Source organism: Hibiscus syriacus, unplaced genomic scaffold (assembly GCF_006381635.1).
Source record: "Hibiscus syriacus cultivar Baekdansim isolate YM2019G1 unplaced genomic scaffold, ASM638163v2 tig00004004_pilon, whole genome shotgun sequence".
NCBI classification, from domain to species: Eukaryota; Viridiplantae; Streptophyta; class Magnoliopsida; order Malvales; family Malvaceae; genus Hibiscus; species Hibiscus syriacus.
The window spans coordinates 268,920-290,445 of NW_024061991.1; the positions used below are offsets into that span (position 1 = coordinate 268,920).

Here is a 21,526-nt window from a genome sequence, read left to right on the forward strand (position 1 = left end):
AAAGACCATACCTCATCAAGCCATACATCATTGTCATCACGTAAAGCACTGACCTCATCACGTAAAGCACTGACCTTATCACGTAAAACACCTAACTCATCATGTGGAGGTGGAGAACGGGGAGATAAATATCGTGGCATCTTTACCGGTCGCCTATCATGAGGTGATGGTGGAGAAGAGGCTCGATGATGTGATAGAATAAGTGATGGATCTCGGTGTCGAGGTGTAGAGTCGGTTAGAAGTGATGGCTCTCGGTGTCAAGGTGTAGAATCAGCTCGATCAGGTGATGGATCTCGGTGTCGAAGTGGAGAATTGACTCGATGAGGTGATGAATCTCGGTGTCGAACTGAAGAATCGACTCGATGAAAAAGTAGGGGTTTATCATCCATCCCATCAAAAAACGCCTACTAGTTTGCCACCAATCAGTGGCAAGCTCAGCCTCAGTGGGTGTCAATGTCTGTATTGGATAGTTTGCCTCCTAACAATATAAAAGTCCAAACAAAGTCAAACGTCTACTAGTAATAACTTGTTTATATATGGTAGTATTTGTGTTAACTTACATCATTGATCATCATATATGGTAGTAAATCTTCCCAATCCAACAGTCGGATCCTCTTCCAAGTAATAGCCCTAGGAATATCATTTGAATTCTTGATGGCATAAGTACGCATGTTGGGAAATGCCTCAAATATCCAAATCTACAATATAATACACAAACATTAATTTTAGTAATTGTTAAATAATTAATTTTGGAAACATTATATAGAAATTCTTACCTTAAAGGCCCAAATAAAGCCTACCAAAATGTTTTTGGAACCATGCCCACGCAAACTACGACGGTTCTCAAAGGCAGACGACAATTTTTTTCAAGTAACTTTCCATAGATATGAACCCTACGGAAACACGTTCCATGCATCTAGGTCATCTACCAATAATATTAAATCTTGAGAAATAGACTGTCTGCCCTCTTTGGCTAAAAAGCTGGCATACAAAAGTAACAAAAGGCATACTCGAAAAACATCAAGGTCATCTATCCGAGTAAAACCATCTTTAAGAAGTAATCTTTTCAAATCGTCGACGTGTAAAGTGGCATTCACCTTTGCCAGCTCAGGAAAAACCCAAAATAACCATGATGGGTGGGCGATATGACTAGTGTACGGACCTAATTCATCGTATCGTCCGAAACATAGACCAGTGACCAATCAAAACTCCTCCCACCCAAAACGAGTATACTGTAACATTCTCAATACCGGGTTAGTGACCAAAGTGTGAAATTTTAAAATTCAATGATCAGATTAAATAAATTGAAAAGTGAAGGATTTAATTAAAAGATGTTGATGTAGGATTAATTAGCAAATAAAGGAGAATTAAAAGGGTAAATGGGTCTTTAAACCAGGAAAATAATTAAAAATTGGATAGTGGGTATTATAATACCCATGTGATTCATAAGTGAAGAGATAAGTTTCCAGAGACTTATCTTCTTCATTTTCTTCTCCCAAACGTGAAGCATCCAAGCTTAAGGTAAGTTTGATTTCTTTTGGTTAATCCTTCAAATTAAAGTATGAGTTTGATTCATAAAGCTTTAGAAAAGATGATGGAGATGAAAAAGATCATAGAAACTCAAAGATTGGTAAGTTATGAAGGATTAAAGATAGGAAGTGGATAAGTAAAATTTTGAATAAGGATGTATAAATGGATTTAGAAGTTGAATTTGACTTGTCATGGGTATGAATAATAAGTTATAAGTGTTAGAAATAAGTTTGGATTACATGGAAATTTTAGTATGATCCTTAGTTTTAAGAATTTGAATGATATATGGGAAATTTTAAAGGGTTGAAATGATAAGAGTTAGTTAAAATGGTTATAGTTGAGTTTAGTAGTATGAAATGAGTTTTATATGAGGAAATTTAATGAAAAGTTATGGAATTTTTGGGTACGGGTTGGGGTGTTACATTTAATGGTATCAGAGCTACAGTTTAGTCAATTCTTGGCATAAACCGAAGTCTAGAGTGTCTTATAATGTATACATGCCAATAAAATAGAGAAAACTTCTGATCTGGGGTAGTATGGAGTATGCCGTTTTGCTAATAAAACGATATGTTTATTCTTAATAGATGTCCGAACATGATAGTTCTCGAAGTCAAGCGGGAGATGATCGACCCGCTGAGAGTAGTAATTCACCTGCCCTAGCCAGGCAAGGTGAAGAACAGACAGCTTCTGGAGTGCCTGTAACTGATCAAGATGTGTTTTTTTAGAACGTTAGATGTAGTATTGACACGTTTCCAACCTCATGCTTCATCAACTCCCAGAGTAAATGTAGCAAAGGAGTTGAGAGGATTAGGAGCTCCCGAATTTAAGGGAGAAACCAAGAAAGGTCTAGTTGTGGCGGATCTTTGGTTAAATGATTTAAAAATCATGTTGGATGGTCTCCACTGTTCTGATGTGGAGAAGTTTGATGGAATTGTGTTTTTACTTAGAGGACAAGCTAGAATATGGTGGACGAATGTCACCATGAGAATCTCAAGTGATCAAGTAACTTGGTCTCTATTATTGGAAGAGTTTAAGCACAAGTATATTGGAGATCAATTTATCAGACAAATGAAGTAGGAGTTTATGAACTTTAAACAGATGAATCACTCAGTATACGAATACGAATGTGAGTTTAATAAACTGAGTTGATTTGCAGCTGAGCTTGTTACTACGGAGAAAGATGCTTGTGAATGGTTTGTGGAGGGCTTGTGCCCTAGATTGAAAGAGATGTTAATAGTACTGAACTTGTCTTCGTTCCAGGAGGTGATTAATCGTGTTAAAGCTCTTGAGAGAACTCAGAATGAGAGATTTGGGGACTCAAGAGTTCATACATCTAAGAGGATTGGTGCTTCTTCAAGCACGTCACCACCAAAAAGAGGAAGATATTTAGGATTCTGACCTCAAGCTAGATCAGAATCAATTGCATCCTCAACAAGAGGAGCAAGTCAGATGAGAGCTCGCCAGATACAATCAGTGAGATCTGGTACTGGGAGAGCCACTCAAGGTCAAGCGAGACAATGTCAGAATTGTGGGAATAATCATTTTGGAACTTGTCGATTGACTTCTAGAGTTTGCTTCCGATGCGAAGATGCCGTACATTTTATTCGGGATTGTCCATTAATGGTGGGTGAGTCTGCACCATCTAAAAGAAATGTTTCTGCCTCACAACGAGGACGAGGTAGATGAAGAAATCAATCTGAATCCTCTGCACAACCTGAAATTCTCTCTACCGCACGTATGTACAATTTAAAGACAAGTGGCGACCGTGATGATTCTGATATTATAGCAGGTATTTTCCAGCTATACGATAAATTAGTATTGGTGTTGATTGATTCGGGTTCCAATTATTCTTATATTACCAGTAAATTAATAAAAGAATTGAGAATTCCGTTAGAAGCTACGAGTAATGAAGTGATAGTAATTAATCTTTTAGGGCACAATGCTCGGGTGAATAAGGTCTGTAAAGGATGTCCCATAAGGATTCATGGAATTGAGTTTCCTGCTAATCTATTGAAACTACATTTTGATGAATTTGAAGTAATTCTAGGAATGGATTGGTTGTTTTGTTATTATGGAAATGTTGATTGTAGATTGAAAATGGTAACTTTGAGAAGCCCAGAAGGAACATGAGTGAACGTGATGGGTGAAAGAACTAATCCTTTAGCAAATGTGATATCGGCAATGGCATCAAAGTAATTGATGCTAAAAGGATGTCAAGGTTTCCTTGCAAACGTGGTATATACAAGAGTTACAGAGAAATGGTTAGATGAGATTCCGATAGTCAAAGAATTTCCTGATGTGTTCCCTACTGAGTTACCAGGATTACCTCTAGAAAGAGAGGTAGAATTTCAAATTGAAGTAATGCCGAGAACAGCTCCTATTGCAATGGAACCTTACCGTATGGCTTCGAAAGAGTTGCAGGAATGAAAGAAGCAATTGCAAGAGTTGTTAGAGAAGGGATTTATTCGACCAAGTGTGTCCCCTTGGGGAGCTCCAGTTTTATTTGTTAAGAAGAATGATGGTTCAATGCATCTCTGTATTGACTATCGACAGCTCAATAAAGTGACCATCACGAATAAGTATCCCCTCCCCCGAATTGATGATCTATTTGATCAGTTAAAAGGAGCTTCGGTATTTTCAAAGATTGACTTACGTTCTGGTTATCATCAATTGAAGATTCAAGATAAAGATATTTCCAAGACGATATTTAGAACAAGATATAGTCACTATAAGTTTATCGTGATGCCATTTGGAGTTACAAATGCACCTGCTGCTTTCATGGGCATCATGAACAAGATTTTTTAGCCCTATTTGGATCAGTTTGTGGTTGTCTTTATTGATTACATACTGGTGTACTGGAAATCACATGAAGAGCATAGCGCACATCTGAGGATCGTTTTGCAAATTCTAAGAGATAAGAAACTATATGTCAAATTGTCCAAATGTGAATTTTAGCTAAATGAAGTAATTTTCTTGGGGCACGTGATCTCTACAGATAGAATTAGGGTGGACCCTCAAAAGATTAAAGCTATAATGGATTGAGAAGTTCCAAAGAATGTATCGAAAGTTCGGAGTTTTCTTGGACTTGCAGGTTATTATTAGAGATTTGTTAAGAATTTTTTGATGATATGGTTACCTTTAACAAAGCTGATGAGAAAGAATGTACCATTTACATGGAATTCAGAGTGTCAAGAAAGTTTTGAAACTTTAAAGAGAATTTTGGCTGAAGCTCCTGTATTGGTTCAACCTGAATCTGGTAAGAATTTTGTGGTATATAGTGACGCGTCCCATAATGGGTTGGGATGTGTATTAATGCAAGAAGGCAAGGTGGTGGCCTATGCTTCGAGGCAATTAAAGTCGCATGAGAAGAATTATCCAACTCATGATTTGGAAATGGCTGCTGTAGTGTTTGCTCTCAAGATTTGGCGTTATTACTTATACGGAGAACGTTGTTACTTGTACACGGATCATAAGAGTTTGAAGTATTTAATGACTCAAAAAAGAGCTTAATTTGAGGCAAATGAGATGGGTTGAGTTTTTAAAAGATTATGATGTGATAATTGACTATCATCCCGGAAAGACTAACGTGGTAGCAGATGCTTTGAGCAGAAAAACGTTTGCAGCTTTACGAGCTATGGATACAAGATTATCTTTAACTGGAGACGGTGGTCTATGTGCAAAGTTAAAGCTTAAACCAACATGGTTGGATCTAATTGGAGAATTACAAAGTAAAGAAGAAATGTGTTTGAAAAGAATAGAGAAAGTAAAGAATAAAGAGATTAAGGATTTTGAGGTTAAGTCGGATGGGAAAATGTATTATAAAGGAAGAATAGTGATATCAGACGATGAGGATTTGAAGAAAGATTTATCGACAGAGGCTCATTGTAGTTCATTGACGATGCATCCGGGTGGAACCAAGATGTATATGGATTTAAAGGATCGGTATTGGTGGTCAGGAATGAAAAGAAGTATCACAGAATTTGTGTCTAAGTGTTTGGTACGCCAACAAGTCAAAGCTGAACATCAAGTTCCGTCAGGATTATTGCAACCCCTTTCTATTCCACAATAGAAGTGGGAAAATATATGATGATGAATTTTGTTTCGGGGTTACCCTTGACTCCAAATAAAAAAGATTCAATATGGGTGATTGTTGATCGATTTACTAAGTCATCGCATTTCCTTCCGGTTTGAACAGATTTCTCTATGGAAAAATACGCAGAGCTGTATATTAGAGAAATTATTAGATTGCATGGAGTGCCTATTTCTATAATTTCTGATCGAGACTCTCGATTTACTTCGAGATTCTGGAAAACTCTACATGGAGCGTTAGGAACTCGTCTAAATTTTAGTACGGCCTTTCACCCTCAGACTGATGAACAATCAGAAAAGACTATTCAAATATTGGAGGATATATTGAGAGCATGTGTAATTGAGTTCAAAGGGTCGTGGGAGAAATATTTACCATTGGCATAATTCGCTTACAACAATAGTTATCAGTCCAGTATTAAGATGGCACCTTATGAGGCTTTATATGAAAGAAAATGTCGTACGCCATTAAACTGATATGAACTTAAAGACCGAAGTGTTCTTGGTCCGGAGATGTGGAAGAAAAAGTTCGAGAAATTCAGAATAATCTCAAAGTGGCATTTGATCGACAAAAGTCTTATTCTGACCTTAAAAGAAAAGAAATTGAATTTGAAGTTAGAGAAAAAGTTTTCTTGAAAGTATCTCCCTAGAAGAAAGTATTGCGGTTTGGACGTAAAGGAAAGTTGAGTCCTAGGTTTATTGGACCTCATGAGATTGTAAAGAGAGTAGGTCTTGTGGCATATCAACTAGCTCTGCAACCTGAGATGGAAAAGATACATGATGTCTTTCATGTTTCAATGCTTCGAAGATATAGATCTGATCTCTCTCATGTAGTGACACCAGAAGAGATCGAGGTTCGATCTGACTTAACTTATACTAATAATATATCAAAAACTACAAATTATACACAATAAACATACATTATATTAAACAGGGAAAATATAGCCAAATATGTTTCAAACTAGCCCGGTATTCACCCAAGTCATTATTCTATCATAGTTCACAAAATGCATCAGATAACATTCCAGAAGTAAACACTTATATAAACATTTAAAAGGACAACATATAGGTTTAGTGCAGGTTCAATGACAATATTCTAGAAGAGTAGTAGTTTATTCTTGAAACTTAAATTCACAATACTGTGAAGTTAGTATTTGTCTTTGTTTTTTTGTCGAAGTAATGAAATTCATTCAAGTTTCAATTTGCAGAAGAAGAGTAGTTTATTCTTGAAACTTAAATTCGCAACACGAAAATGAAATTCGCAACACGATTTTAGTTTTCGCGTTGCGAATTTCATGTTACGAATTTCACTTTCGAGTTGTGATTTTCATGTTGCGAATTTAAGTTTTAAGAATAATCTACTATTCTTCTGCAAATTGAAACTTGAATGAATTGCATTACTTCAACCAAAAGATAAATACTAACTTCAAAAGGTTAAAGATTAAACTGTTTAACAGTATTGACAGCAACCGAATGAATTTACTAAGCAATCTAAGTAAAATGGTTAATTTATATATTGAAATTACGAGTAAATTTAACATCAATTTAAATATGAAAATGATTAATTATGTAATAATAATACAAAAAATTTAAAATAAAAAAAATTAAAAAAAAATTAACCCTCGGTGGTTGATTTTTCATTTGTGGTCGTGAATGGTTGTGAGAGGGTGGCTGTGAGAGATGGAGATGGAGGGAGATCGTCGGATATGGGGACTGATGTCGTCGAAGATGGGGACGGATGTCGTCGTAGAGAGTGAGAGATGAAGATGGGGAAGAAATTCGTGTTGCGAAATTTCTCAATTCGAGTTGTGAATTTTACTTATATGTTGAGAATTTGGAAACTGTGTTACGAAATTAGAGTTCGTGTTGCGAATTTGAAATCACGTTGCGAATTTGTTGGTTATTTTTGCAAATCCAAAAAAGTTGATTAAAATCGTATATTACAAGACATTTTCGGTCACTCAATTTATTTTCTCTAAAATGAAAGGCATGGGTGATTTATTTTTAGAATTAAATTCCTTCGTCTGCCTTTCTTCCCATTCCCCATATAACTTAATCCCATCATATGCTTCTTATAAAATTCTAAAATTGCTTTAGAAAATAGTAAAATGAATATTAGTTCTAGTATTTTTCTTTTTGCTTATTAAAATAAGTATTGTTTCCACCCATATGATATCTGTTTGAATAAAAACACCCATATAGTGTTTGTTTATTTCAATTTTCTAATAATTAAATCACTGCAACTCAAGACTGGAAAGTTCATAAAAAGAAAAATCCCCATTCAAAGTGGGGCAACCTACCCATATTTCCGAGTCTCTCTCTATCCTTTCAGCATCTCAATTCCCAAATACGAATCCCCATCTATCTTTAGACCCAGACGAGTACTATTTTCCATAGTTTATTCTTACTGGTATTATTTACTCTCAACATCCACGCTTATAACCCTCTGTTTGCAGCCATAAAGATCAGCAAAACAGATGAAGATTCAGTGCGACGTGTGTAGCAAAGACGAGGCCACCGCCTTCTGCACAGCCGACGAGGCCGCTCTCTGCGAAGCCTGTGACCACCGCGTCCACCACGCCAACAAGCTTGCTTCTAAGCACCAACGCTTTACTCTCCTCCATCCCTGCTCTTCTGAACAAGTCCCTCTTTGCGATATCTGTCAGGTAATTTTCATTGGCTTCTATAATTCATCACTGTGTTGAATTTCATTGAAGTCGGAGTTTTGATTGTTGGATTTTTTTTTTGGGTAGGAGAAACGAGCTTTCTTGTTTTGTCAACAAGATAGGGCGATTCTATGCAGAGATTGTGATGTTCCAATTCACTCGGCAAACGAACATACCCAGAAACATAACAGGTTCCTTCTTACAGGAATTAAGCTTTCCTCAACATCTACTATCTACACATCATCCAACGGATGTGATTCAATCCCCGAATTTAAGTCTCAATCATCGATGAAGAACCCACTCTCGAGTTATCCATCTACAACACCACCAACAGTAGCAGCAGCTGCGGTTAACAAAAGCGGCGGAGAAAACAACTTGTTAGCAAGTGAAGGAGATGGTTCAACAAGTAGCATATCTGAGTACTTGATCGAAATGCTTCCAGGGTGGCACGTTGAAGATTTCCTTGATTCCCCTGGACCTCCCTTTGGTTTCTATAAGGTTTGCATTGATCCATCATTCATCTATTTGTTTTTCCATCCTTTAACAATCTTCGAATGGTGGGATTTTTTCCCTTTGGATCTCAAAAATTTTCTTCTTCTTTCTTGTTATTTTTTGTTAGAGTCACGAAGATGGGATGCTGTCGTTTTTTGATACGGATAGCCAAGAAAGTTTAGGGCTTTGGGTTCCCCGGTCACCATCTTCACTATTTCTTCCCCAGTATTCTTCACAAAGAAGAGGGTCAATCGGGTTCAAAGAGATAAATGAAACCATATCTATGAAGGCTAACAAGAGATGGACAAATGATGCTTTCACAGTTCCACAGATCAGCCCTCCAGCCGTTGGATCCAAGAGATCTAGGCCTCTTTGGTAGAATCAGAAAAGGACCTCAAGTTCCTGTCTTGTCTTCTTTTTCCCTCGTATTTTCTTGCTAAGTTGATTGAAGTTTGATGTTTCTTTCCCCCCTACTCTAATAGGGTCGGTTTTGTTTGTTCCATTTTCTTCCTTCAACGACTTCGTAAATATCAATGGAAAATTTCAAGTTTTACTAATTCCCCATCTTTGAACTATTCTAGCTATGACATATCACTGTCTGAAAAGTGAAATCCTTTCAACAGACAGTCAAAGGAACAATCAATCATCCTTTTGGTCGGCAGATGTATCATTGTAAGAATGTACAAGAAAAAGAGAAGATAATTGTGAGGAACTGGTACAGGGATGAGATAAGGAAAGGAGGGGTAGGCAAAAAGGGATGGTCTGGTTTGGTCTTACGCAGATTGCAGGGTCTCATGGTGGGCGCGAGCACACCCAAAAGACTCCATTCTATCAATCTATTGGATACATACTAAGAAGAGCTGCCACTTCAATAGCTTGTAAATGACAAAGTTGTTCATCTGAGTACCGGTTGTGGGCCGAAAGGTTCATGTTGAGCCGACCACCCACATCTAAACTTACCTAAGCAGAGCCCGGTATTGTACGCTGCACGTGCTCCCTTTTGCTCCACTTTCTGGTTGGTTCAAATGGACGAATTCGCCTAATTTGGTCTTACACCTTGCACGAAATATCGCAATCAGCATCAGTTGTGGCTGTTTCGACACTTTTCACCGCGCCTTTTAAGGTGTCGGTTCTGCACATGAGACAAGCTGACACCATTAAGATTTAGGCTCAATTAGAGTAAATTGAGACGTTTGCGCATGCTCTTTGAATTTACTTCAAAAACTATGCTTACCGTCTGAAAGAATGTGCACACCTTTTAAAAGAACTTGCAAACTTTTGAAATCTTCCCCATTTTTTCTCCACAATTTAATAGTTCTAAGCTCTGCTTAAATGATATAAATTCTACCAAAAACGATACTTTTCTCGCCAAATTGTGAACACTTTCAACAAGATTTAAAAAGTTATTTAAACGTATAAAAAGAACGGTCAGTAACCAAGGCAAGTTAAAGTCTAGGATTGAAAAGAAAATTTCAACATTTATTAAACATAACCTAAACATTAATTAACCATTACCTACCGTCACAAGTTAAAAAAAATGAATAAGACTAGTTGCATAACTTATAATAATAAATGGTTGGGTAAAGTACATGAATGTGTTAGGAAATATAACGAGAACAAGTAATTTCCCTATAACCAGATTTGTAAGAATGCGAAATAAAAGCGGAAAAATAATACCCGAAATTGATAACGGAGTTCAGCCAATTGTGCTTACGTCTCCGGGCTGCTGCAGATCTTTTACTAAGATAAAATTTACAGGTGTTTACACAACACACTTGAGAGAGAACTAGAAGATTTTGGGATGATTTTGAAGCTAAATGAGCTAGGGTATTTATAGTTAAAACTTAGGGACTAATCTTTGAAAATACTCTAAAGTCTAGTGACCAAAAATAATTAACCCAAACCTAAATTCAACAAAATTAGGCAGCCACCCATTTATTCAAAGCAGCCCCCCCACCTTTGAATATCAAGCAGCCACCGGCTGCTAGTATTCATATTTGACCAACAATCTCCCACTTGAAGACTGATTTTAATCTATCTTCACACCTCGATCGATGCAGCAGCTCTTCTAGTCTTGTTACTCTAGCATGCCAACTGAAGTTGAACACAACTTCAGTTTGTCCGTGGTCACCGTCTTTGTCACATGTCTGCTGGATTTTGAGCTCCACTGATCTTTTCAAGTTTTCAAATCCCATCTTCCAGAAGAGACCGGATAAAATGATATCGCAATTGTATGTGCTTCGTCCTGGAATGAAAAGACGGATTCTTCGCTAGATGGATAGCACTTTGACTGTCGCAATACAAGACATTGTTTTCTTGTTTCTTGCCTAACTCTTCCAAGAAACTTTGGAGCCAAACCATCTCCTTGCTGGCTTCCGTAACAGCGACATATTCTGCTTCGGTTGTGGAGAGAGCAACTATCTTCTGTAATTGAGAAACCCAACTCACTGCAGTTCCTCCTAGAGTATAGACATACCCTGTAGTGCTCCTTCTGATGTCGACATTTCCGGCTAAGTCAGCATCTACATAGCCTGTTAGTATCGTATCTCCACCTTTGAAACAAAGTGCTTTGTTTGTAGTACCCCGCAGATATCTGAGGATCCATTTGACTGCTTCCCAGTGTACTTTTCCCGGATTATTCATGTACCTGCTAACAGCTCCCACTGCTTGAGCAATATCTGGTCTGGTACAAACCATGGCATACATCAGACTTCCAATTGCTGAGGCATACGGCACCTTCACCATGTGTGCACGTTCTTCCTCCGTCTTTGGTGACTGTTCTTTGGAGAGTCTGAAATGAACACCTAAAGGTGTACTTACTGGTTTAGCATCTTGCATGTTGAACCTGAAGAGTACTTTGTTGATGTACTCAGCCTGTGATAACATCAAAGTCCCCGACTTTGTGTCTCTCTTGATCCTCATCCCAAGAATCTGCTTTGCAGCGCCCAGATCTTTCATTGCAAATTGTTTCGACAATTTTTGCTTCAAGTTTATGATCTCTTGCATGTTTGGGCCTGCAACGAGCATGTCATCAACGTACAACAATAAATAATGAAGCTATTGTCGAACCTCTGATGTACAACAATGATCTGCTTGGCATCTGGTAAAACCACTACTACCCATGAAACTATCGAACTTCTTGTACCACTGTCTAGGAGCTTGTTTAAACCATACAAGCTCTTCTTCAACCTGCATACCAGGTTTTTCGCCTGCCTCTATGAAGCCTTCTGGCTGCCTCATATAGATTTCTTCCTCCAAATCACCATGAAGGAAAGCTGTCTTTACATCTAACTGCTCAAGATGTAAATTTTCTGCAGCTACAATTTTCAACACCAGTCTGATTGTAGACAGTTTCACGACTGGAGAGAAAATTTCATTGTAATCAATACCTTCTTTTTGCTGAAAGCCTTTGACAACCAATCTTGCTTTGTAACGTTTGCTCCCATCGTGCTCTTCTTTGATCCTGTAAATCCACTTGTTATGGAGCGCTCTCTTGCCTGGTGGTAATTCAGCTAATTCCACGTCTGATTGACATAAGCGAGTCCATCTCATCTTTCATGGAAGACTCCCACTTAACTGAATCCTCCACTTGCATTGCTTCATCATAACACTCTGGTTCACCATTGTCAGTCAGCAACAGTAGTGTAAAGAAGGAGAATACCGTTGGGTTGGTTTAGGAATTCTGGAGGAGCGTCTCAGTTCTGGTGTGCTTGGTTCTTCTTGAACTGCTTCAGGATTGATTTGAACATCATTTCCAGGAATCTCCTCAACTCAGCAAATTCCTTTGTTTCAGCTTTGGTATTTGAACTACTTGATTCTACAATTGACCTGTCTTTGTACATCACATTCTCTTGAAATGACATCTCTGCTTCTGATGATCTTCCGATTTTCATAGTCCCAAAACCGGTAACCGAACTCATCACCGCCATAACCAACAAGGCACATTTGGTTGGACTTAGCATCAAGCTTACTTCTTTCAGCAGAGTCTATGTGTACATAAGAATACAACCAAACACTCTTAAGTGTGAAAGGTTTATTTCTTTCTTGCTCCAAGCTTCCTCTGTATTCCGCCATCCAAAGGAACAGAGGGCCCACGGTTGATCAGGTAAGCTGCAGTGTTGATAGCTTCAGCCCATAGAAATTTGGGTAATCCGGCATGTATCCTCATGCTTCTAGCACGTTCATTCAGAGTTCTGTTCATGCGCTCTGCTACGCCATTCTGCTGCGGTGTTATGGGAACTGTTTTCTCCATCTTAATCCCATTGTTTGCGCAGAAATCTCTGAATCTACTGTCTCTGTACTCTCCTCCATTCAGACCTCAACCTCTTGACTTTCAAACCAGTCTCATTTTCCACCATGGCCTTCCATTTTCTGAAGGTATCAAAGACTTCTGATTTCTTCTTCAGAAAATAACCCACACCTTCCTTGTTGAATCATCGATGAATGTGACATAATAGTGAGTCTGCAAGAGATGGAACTGGGGATGGTCCCCATACATCAGTATGAACCAATTCTAACCTTTCTGCTTGGGTGTCTTGCCAATCTTTGCAAAACTGACTTTCTTTTGTTTGCCAAAGATGCAATCCTCGCATAGTCCGACTCTACATTCTTAGATCCGACAACTTCCCTTTTGACAGAAGTATCTTCATTCCTTTCTCGCTCATATGGCCAAGCCTTGGTGCCATAGGTTTGATTTTCCATCAGCATCTGCTACTACAATGATATTCTCTAAATTTGAGGTTACATAGAGAGTACCAGTCTTCTTACCACGAGCATGACGATGCTCCTTTGGTAATCTTCCATTCACAGCCTGAAAGGTTGTATTGTATCCTTCTCCATCAAGCTGTCCTACAGAAATCAAATTTCTTTTGAGACCAGGAAATGTCTCACTCTGTCAGCTTCCAGGTGGTCTGGTTTGGCAGCTTTAGTCGGATGTCTCCTTTTCCGACGATCTTCAAGGTTTCATCATCAGCAAGATGAACCTTCCCAAAATCACCACTGCATAGTTCTCCATGATTTCTTGGCATGACGTGGAGTGGAAAGATGCCCCTGAATCCAAGATCCATGATTCAATCAGACTGTTGACACTTAGAATCATGGCATCACCTGTCTCCTCTATCACGTTGGCAGATTCCTGTGCGCCGGTATTTTCTTCGGTGCTCGGCAATCTCTTTGAAGTGACCCTTCTTGCCGCAATTATAACAGGTAAAAATCTTTATTTCCTGTTCTTGATTTTCCCCTTCGGATTTCGATCTGCCACGATTTGAATTTCTTTCTGAAGTTCTCCCTCTAGACTCCGTGTGCAAGGCTGAGGAGGTTGATGCTTCACCCGATTCTCTCCGTCGAATTTCTTCGCTCAGTACCAGATCCCGAACATCGTCAAATTTTAATTTGCTGTTTCCGACGAACTGTGACTGCTGTAACAGTAGCATTCCAACTGTCTAGTAAGATGATAAGAATTAAAGCTCGAACTTCATCATCGAATTCAATTTTCCACTGAACTCAACTGGGTTGTGATTGTGTTGAGTTCATTTAGGTTGTGCCATCGATGCCCCTTCCGTCATCCGCAAATTAAATAATCGCCTCATCAATGAACTTTGTTGAGGCCGATGGCTTCTCATACATACTGGAGAGCCGCCATAAGACCCGTCGCCATTTTACATGAGTGTTAAACTTTTTATAGCGTTTTTTTTTTTATGTTTCACTTCAACAGAGGGGAACCGTTGTGGGGAGATGAGGAGACTGTAAGAGACAAGGAACATCTTCAGGAGCTCCTTTCAATATGTGAAGGTGATGTGTTTATAAAACACCATTGGTCTATCTCTTTTCTTTGTTTCACTGGATGATTTTATATGCATTTTGACATATTTTTCCGCAGCTCAAAGGCAGATAGGAGAGACTGCTTTGAATGAAACTAGCTCGAGATCACATCAGATTTTGCGGCTGGTAAGCATACCTACTTAAGTAAACTTTCTTTATCTTTGCTGTGTTAGTCTTATAGCAGCGTTCAATGATGTAATTTGCAGACAATTGAAAGTTCTGCTCGTGATATGCTGGAGCCGTAAATTCAAGCGTTCTTGCAGTTTCAGTGGTATAAAAATTTTAACTTTCTTAAAGAAAAAGCACTTGTCTTGTTTCAGATGGGAATCGATGAAATGAGAGAGAACACTATTCAATTTAAAATCGTAAGTGGGAACTTGGACGACAAGGAAGTCTGACTTGGGTTTTCTTATACAGAATTTTATTGATTTAGCTGGAAGTGAGCGTGCCTCTCAGGCCTTATCCGCTGGTGCAAGATTGAAAGAAGGCTGTCACATAAATCGAAGTTTATTAACTCTTGGAACTGTGATTCGCAAACTAAGGTTGAATAACTTTGCTTTTTCACAAATATTATAGACTATATCATCCTTAACTCATAAACATAGCATATATTGTTTATGGCCAATGTACATGGCAATATTTGCAGCAAAGGAAGAAATAGTCATACCTTACAGAGATTCTAAGCTAACACGCATACTCCAGAATGCCTTAGGAGGCAATGCCAGAACAGCATCATTTGCACTATGAGTCCTGACCGTAGTCATGTTGAACAATCGAGAAACACTCTTATTTGCAAGCTGTGCCAAAAAGGTAACAACCAATGCAAAAGTCAATTTAGTTATGTCAGATAAGGCATTGGTAAAGCAATTGCAAAGAGAATTGACTAGACTGGAGAGCGAAATGAAGAGCTTCGGCTCAACACCACACAAACTTGGTACGGCGAGTTTGATGAGAGAGAAAGAGCTACTCATTGAGCAGGTGATTATATGACTTCAGAAAGCCATTAAGCATGATATCTCGCATTTAAGAAAATAGAAGTAAATATCAGTATAAACCCTGGTTTTTTGTAGTTATCACTAGGTTTGTTATTTGAATTTACACGTGGTTTTGGGAACTTGTATGTTCAACTTCTATTATCCAAAAGAAAAAAAAGAACTTGGTAAAATAAAATAAAGCAAGTTGCAAGTTGCAGCGTGCACTCGGTTAAGCCATATACTCATGTTAACTTTGCTTTCTCTTTTGAGAATCGACAGATGGCCAAAGAGATAGAAGAGGTTGATAGGCAACGTGATCTGGCTCAATCGTGAGTTGAAAATTTGCTACCATCAGTTAGAGAAGTTCAAATGTTAACGAGTGCCAACTATTCATCAGCAAATTCATCAGAAGTGGCCAATGCTCCCTGTATGGTGATTACTGCAAGCATATGGATACTGTTGCACCAAGTGTGCCTATGACCAACACCAATATCTGGAACCTCCACTTCTAGAGAACTATGAAGAGGAGTGCCATCCCGATAGCACCACTCTAATGTTGGCTGAACCTCATGCAAGCAACGGCTGCAAGGAGGTTGCTCTAAAATGGATGAAGAATCTGAATAAAAACTGCAAGGAAGTTCGATGCATTGAGTTGAAGAGTCAAACATTAAGCTGAATGAAAAGGCAGATGTTTTCTCTTTGATTTCTGAACAATGAAGGAAAATTAACTGTCAAAAACGATGAATTATCAATTGGTCCCGAGGAACAGGAAGGGAACCAGCCACAATGGAATCCGTCATCAAGGAATAGAAGCTGATATATATCAGCTATTCCTGTGGAAGAGGAAGAAAAAGTATCCCTCACAGCTCCTGAGGATATGGAAGGAAAATTAACTGGGACAGAGTCAAGTACACAGTTGCAGGAAGGCGATGGATTTACTGTAATTGATGAAAATCAAGGAAAATTAGACATTACTAACCATGAAAGAAAATGAAGTATCATCCCTCAAATGGAAGATTTGCAATCAGTCAGGTTAATAAAGATGAAACTTACGAGGCACTGAAACAAAAAATCAGGAGTTGCAGCCTTCTGCATTAGATGGAACTACTATTCTGGTAATGCGGCCATGAGTAGATGCAAAAGCTGCAGGGCAATTATCACAACCGTGCCATCTTCACCCGACTTTGAGAACCCACAACATAATCAAAGAGTACCTCCTTCCACATCAGTTGAAAAGGACTTGTTTCGAAGGGAAAAAGAACTCTCCTGTAAGCTTTCTGGATTGAAAGATGACAACAGAAATGGAAAAATGTCTAGAAGTCATTCTCAAAATTCATTTAGCAGTGGCTACGGGGAAGCACAAAGTGTGAAAGATATAGATGGGGAAGACAATTATAGTGAAGGCAGTTTTGCTCCACCGCCATGGAAGTTATATGGTGGTGGTTCTACGAGAAGAACTTCCGTGTCCACTGATTTTTCTGAATGTAACAGTGTGACAAAACCGCTACCAGAAAAACAAATTGATAAGAATTTGGTGAACCTTTCTTAATTTTTCTTATTTCCCACATGAAATGCATCTTTTATATTTCCTGTTAGAATTTCATTGCTTACATTATTTCAACTTCTTTGGTATGACTTAGGTTCCCATAAGTTGTGTTCTTAAGATTATTTTTGTACTCCATAATAAGTTAATACAGCAGACTTGGTACTCAAGTAACTCTTCATGGTCCCAAAAAGTAAAATAAGACCTAGTATGATTCATTTTTCACATATTTCTAGCTGATGATTATTGGCTACTGACATTTTCCGTTTGAATGACTGGATGCTAGGCCCCTGAAACCGAGAATGCCGTGAAACGCATATAGTTGGCCTGCTGAATTCCAGAATTTGCAGAGAAAGATAATCGAACTTGGGATGCATGCAATGTACCATTAATCCATAGAACCTATTTCATCACGCTTTTCGAAGGCGACCCTTCTGATTCTATTTATATGGAGGTAGAGTTCAGAAGATTGCCTTTTCTAAAGAACTCCATGCCACTGGGAAGCAATGGTTTCAAAGATACTCCATTTGACACAACAGCTTCAAGGTGAACTTAAAATCTCTTTAGTTGAACAGTACTTGTTATTATTATCCTCTCAAGAAAAATATATCACCAATTCAAACCTTCAACCCTATCTAATCATAAAATATTAGTAACAAATTGAATATACCTAACCCAAATTCAAATTGATTTGATTCTAAAATGCCCCAAAAAATTAATCTGAAATAACCAAACTCAACCACTTGCAACCTTAGTGACCCGATCTATAAAAACAATCTTCAAACCTTAACCGAAAAAAAAATTGAACTTGAAATGATCCAAACCGTTCAATATCTGATGACCATATCTAAAAATGAAGTCGTAAACCATAATGAAAAATGGTTCAAATCTGAAATGAATTAGAGTAATGACAACCCAAAATGACCCCCAAACTAAGCCTCAAATTCAAATTGAAAATTATTTAAATCTAAAATCATCTAAACCAAATTGATTCAAATTCAAAACTAACGTAAATTTTAAAACCTGATGAAACCCTTGGGCAAGTCTGAGCCAGGCATATGCAACTTGGAAATAAGGAACCTTTAGACCCGATTGAACTGAAACGAAATTGTTTTGTGTAGCAGTGCAAAGGATTTGGTTCGTGAGAGGAAAATGTTGTGCAAGCAAATACAGAAGAAGTTGTCGAAGAAGCAGAAAGAGGAACTGTATAAGCAGTGGGGAATCGGGTTTGAACACTAAGCAAAGAAGCTTACAAACTGCGCAACTTATGGTCAAAGACCCAGGACATGGGACATGTGAAAGAGAGTGCAGCTCTAGCGGCGAAGTTGCTGGGGTTTTTGGAACCGGGTCAAGCACCCAAGGAGGTAGTCGGACTCAGCATCTTGCCCCGATCCAGAAATGAAGATCCACCAGCTGGAAAACGTCCTTCCTCCCCTGGTATAGAGGGTAGAGCACAACACATCTAGGTTCGTACATTGTCATGTTGATGAAATCTTCTCAATTCTTTCTAACTCTAATATTAAAGTAATAGATTCAATTTGTTATATATAAAAGTTATTTTGTTTATTGTCTTTATGTGTCGACTGTCGACTGCCAAGCATAATGGCGTGTCTTTGCTTCATACATGATGAATATCACTCAAGTCAAGTAGGTTGATTCTGCAAGAGTGCTTTCACTGCAGCACATTGTTCGTCGATCGAATAACACCGCCGATAGGCCAGTTTTAGTAAACCGTCTTCATATAAACCAAGGCCAGTGATTTCAGCTGCACGATCAGTCCCTCATCATGCAACAATGATAATACAACAATGAAAAGTTTCGAGAAAAAGCCATCTACTATCTGTGTTAAGCTGAAACATAAAATGACACATGTACTTTAAATTTTATCTGTAAATAGTCAAGGATTGATTAATCTAAATAATTAACAGCTTTTGACAGTTTTGGTTAAAATAAGATCTGTTTGTGTTGAAACAAGTATTTTTAAGATAAAATCTACTCTAGCATTTTAACCTAATATTGAACGGTATTAACTATTTGGATCGACGAACTAGACTATAGGAACTGAATTGAAATTTTTGTAAAGATACCAAACGGAATTAAACTATTGAAAAGCAGACAATATATAACTATCTGTTCAAAATAAATAACATCTTATATATCTTTCATCGCTCGTTGTAGTCTAGGATATTCGGCTCTCATCCGTCAGACCCGGGTTCAAGTCCCGGCAACGGAATTGGATTTTTCCCATGTAGCATTTTCGATCTTTTGTTACCCCCGGGCCATGTCAACAATGATAAAGGAGATGAGAACCCTTTGTGAAGCATTTTTTTAGAGGAGATTTGTTGCAAAAGCTTTCTTTACATGTTCATATATCCCACAATATTTATATATGTGTTCTTCTGACCACATTATTTTTTGAATATCATCATTCTTCATGTAAAACCTGCTCCTTTCTCGAAACAAAAATAGTAACATATATGAATCAGGAGCTAGGTGTATGTTCTTGTCTCTGAAAACATATTTTATATTGATGAAAATTTTTCTTTATTATTCACTTTCAAATATTAATAATTACATCAATAAAAATATTTAAAATAAACTTAAATTAATATTCTAATTAAAATCTTTAGAGATATTTAGATTATTGACTAAAAATCTAAATATGGGGCCTTTCGGTGGGCAGATTGAGGGGATTCCGGCGAACAAATAAGTGGGGCTTCTCCCCACGGAAAGCCGTCTATGGGGGGTAGTCAGTGGCTCAAAATATCTCAATTTCCAACCTCACTATTTATCCCTAACCTGTTTTACATAATTGATAATCTCTCCCATTATTGCATTTTTAATTCTCTTCGGTGGGTTTAAATATTTGTAATTTTAATTATTATTAGTAAAATTTAAAGTTTCTATAAATATTAACTCTTTTACTGTTATGAATCAGGGTTTGTTTCTTTTCTTTTAATCTCAGTTTTGTCACATATTTTTATCATCTTTTCTTTTCTTTGATTTGTTACCGACAACGGTATCAATCTTAATATTAAATACTAAGTGTCGGTGATTATTATTTTTCTTATTCTTTTTCATACTATGTTCTTGTTTTTCTTTTTTCTGAGTTTTTTCAATTTTAAATAAGAATCTTCGAATTTGACACGATTTTCTTTGCTCTTGTGGCACGTTCCATATCATTTTTGGTACATTTTTTGTATACTTCTACATTCATGTTGGTGCTCAAAGGTCATTGTGACATTTATTTTATGATTGGTTATCAGTGGTCACATATGTCACATATGTTTCAATTTTATTCGTTCTTTGTGTTAATTTTTTGTTTTGTATGAGGTTTTTTGTTGACTATTGTCCATTTTCTCTCTATGTTAGGTGCGTTGTATTAGTCATTGACAATACAAACATAATCTTATAGAAACAGTTGCTCGAATCCAAAACCTCTATAATGAATTTTATTAATAAAAACCGAAATTAATTAGGATTAGAACGCACCAAACATAAAAAGAAAATTGGTGACATAGTCACTAAAAACTCATACCAAAATATTAACCCAAAGATATAAAGCAAAATGAAACCTTCCATTGAAACAACGTCCAACATAAAGAAAAAAACCAGTAACCTTCATAAATTTTTTTATCTTTAAGTGATAAAGGAGTGGAGAAAAAAAACTATATGGACTGATTCGCTATACAATTATGATTATATCAGCAAACAACTTTTTTCCAAGGAGGAGATTTGATTATACTTGACTATCAACAAACTAATCATAAAATAAATGCTATAAGGGTATTTGTATGAGCACCAAAACGACCGCAAATGTATTTGAAAAATGTTCCAAGCGCTATAAAGAATGTACACAAGAGTAGAGAAAAACGTGTCACAAGGATAAATATTTTTATTAAAATTTGAAAAATAAAAAACTAAAAAAAAGGAAACAAAGAACATAGTAAAAAAATAATAATAAGAAAACTAGTAGTTAATAACCAACATTAAGATTAATGTTAGTTTATCGCCGCTAGATAAAAAAAAGATAGAGAGAGTCAACACAAAAGTATTAAAAGAGAATCTAAGTCAAAGAAAATCTAAAATATTTAACCATAGAGAGAAAGGTTCAATACACATATTAAGTCTTATATAATCACTATGGTATAATTGTTTTGAATAAGAACGAAAACCATTACAGTAAAGCACTAATTGCAAACAAAAGCAGAACCATAGAGGTTACGACTGAGATAGGGGATGATCTCCTGGGGGCTTCCAAATACATGCATAATTGACCATCCGTATTAATAGTGAAGTTGGCAAGGGAATCAACAACAACATTAGCTATACGGTGAATGAGAAGAAAATCAAGCATATATGGTTTTGAAATGAGGCTAGCAATGGAGCGAACAAGTGATATGGGGCTGGAGTAG

The 21,526-nt window shown here is 37.3% G+C and overlaps 1 protein-coding gene and 1 pseudogene across 3 annotated transcripts; both read left to right on the top strand.

Moving 5' to 3' along the window:
- The first annotated feature begins 5,550 nt into the window (after nucleotides 1-5,550).
- On the top strand, nucleotides 5,551-9,331 carry LOC120185869 (B-box zinc finger protein 21-like). Of its 3 annotated transcripts, none has more exons than XM_039189975.1 (4): nucleotides 5,551-5,557; nucleotides 8,086-8,282; nucleotides 8,370-8,780; nucleotides 8,902-9,331. In XM_039189975.1, exons 2-4 carry the CDS (start codon nucleotides 8,094-8,096, stop codon nucleotides 9,151-9,153), a joined length of 852 nt encoding a protein of 283 aa, XP_039045906.1. In that variant the 5' UTR covers nucleotides 5,551-5,557; nucleotides 8,086-8,093; the 3' UTR covers nucleotides 9,154-9,331. The 3 variants fall into 3 exon arrangements, with proteins under 3 accessions (XP_039045906.1, XP_039045905.1, XP_039045909.1); XM_039189974.1 differs by lacking the exon at nucleotides 5,551-5,557 and adding an exon at nucleotides 7,961-8,006 and having other exon boundaries at nucleotides 8,038-8,282; XM_039189978.1 differs by lacking the exon at nucleotides 5,551-5,557 and adding an exon at nucleotides 7,961-8,006 and having other exon boundaries at nucleotides 8,038-8,282; nucleotides 8,373-8,780.
- A 5,139-nt stretch (nucleotides 9,332-14,470) lies between these two features.
- Nucleotides 14,471-18,577, top strand: LOC120185380 (annotated as a pseudogene).
- The last annotated feature ends 2,949 nt before the right edge of the window (nucleotides 18,578-21,526 follow it).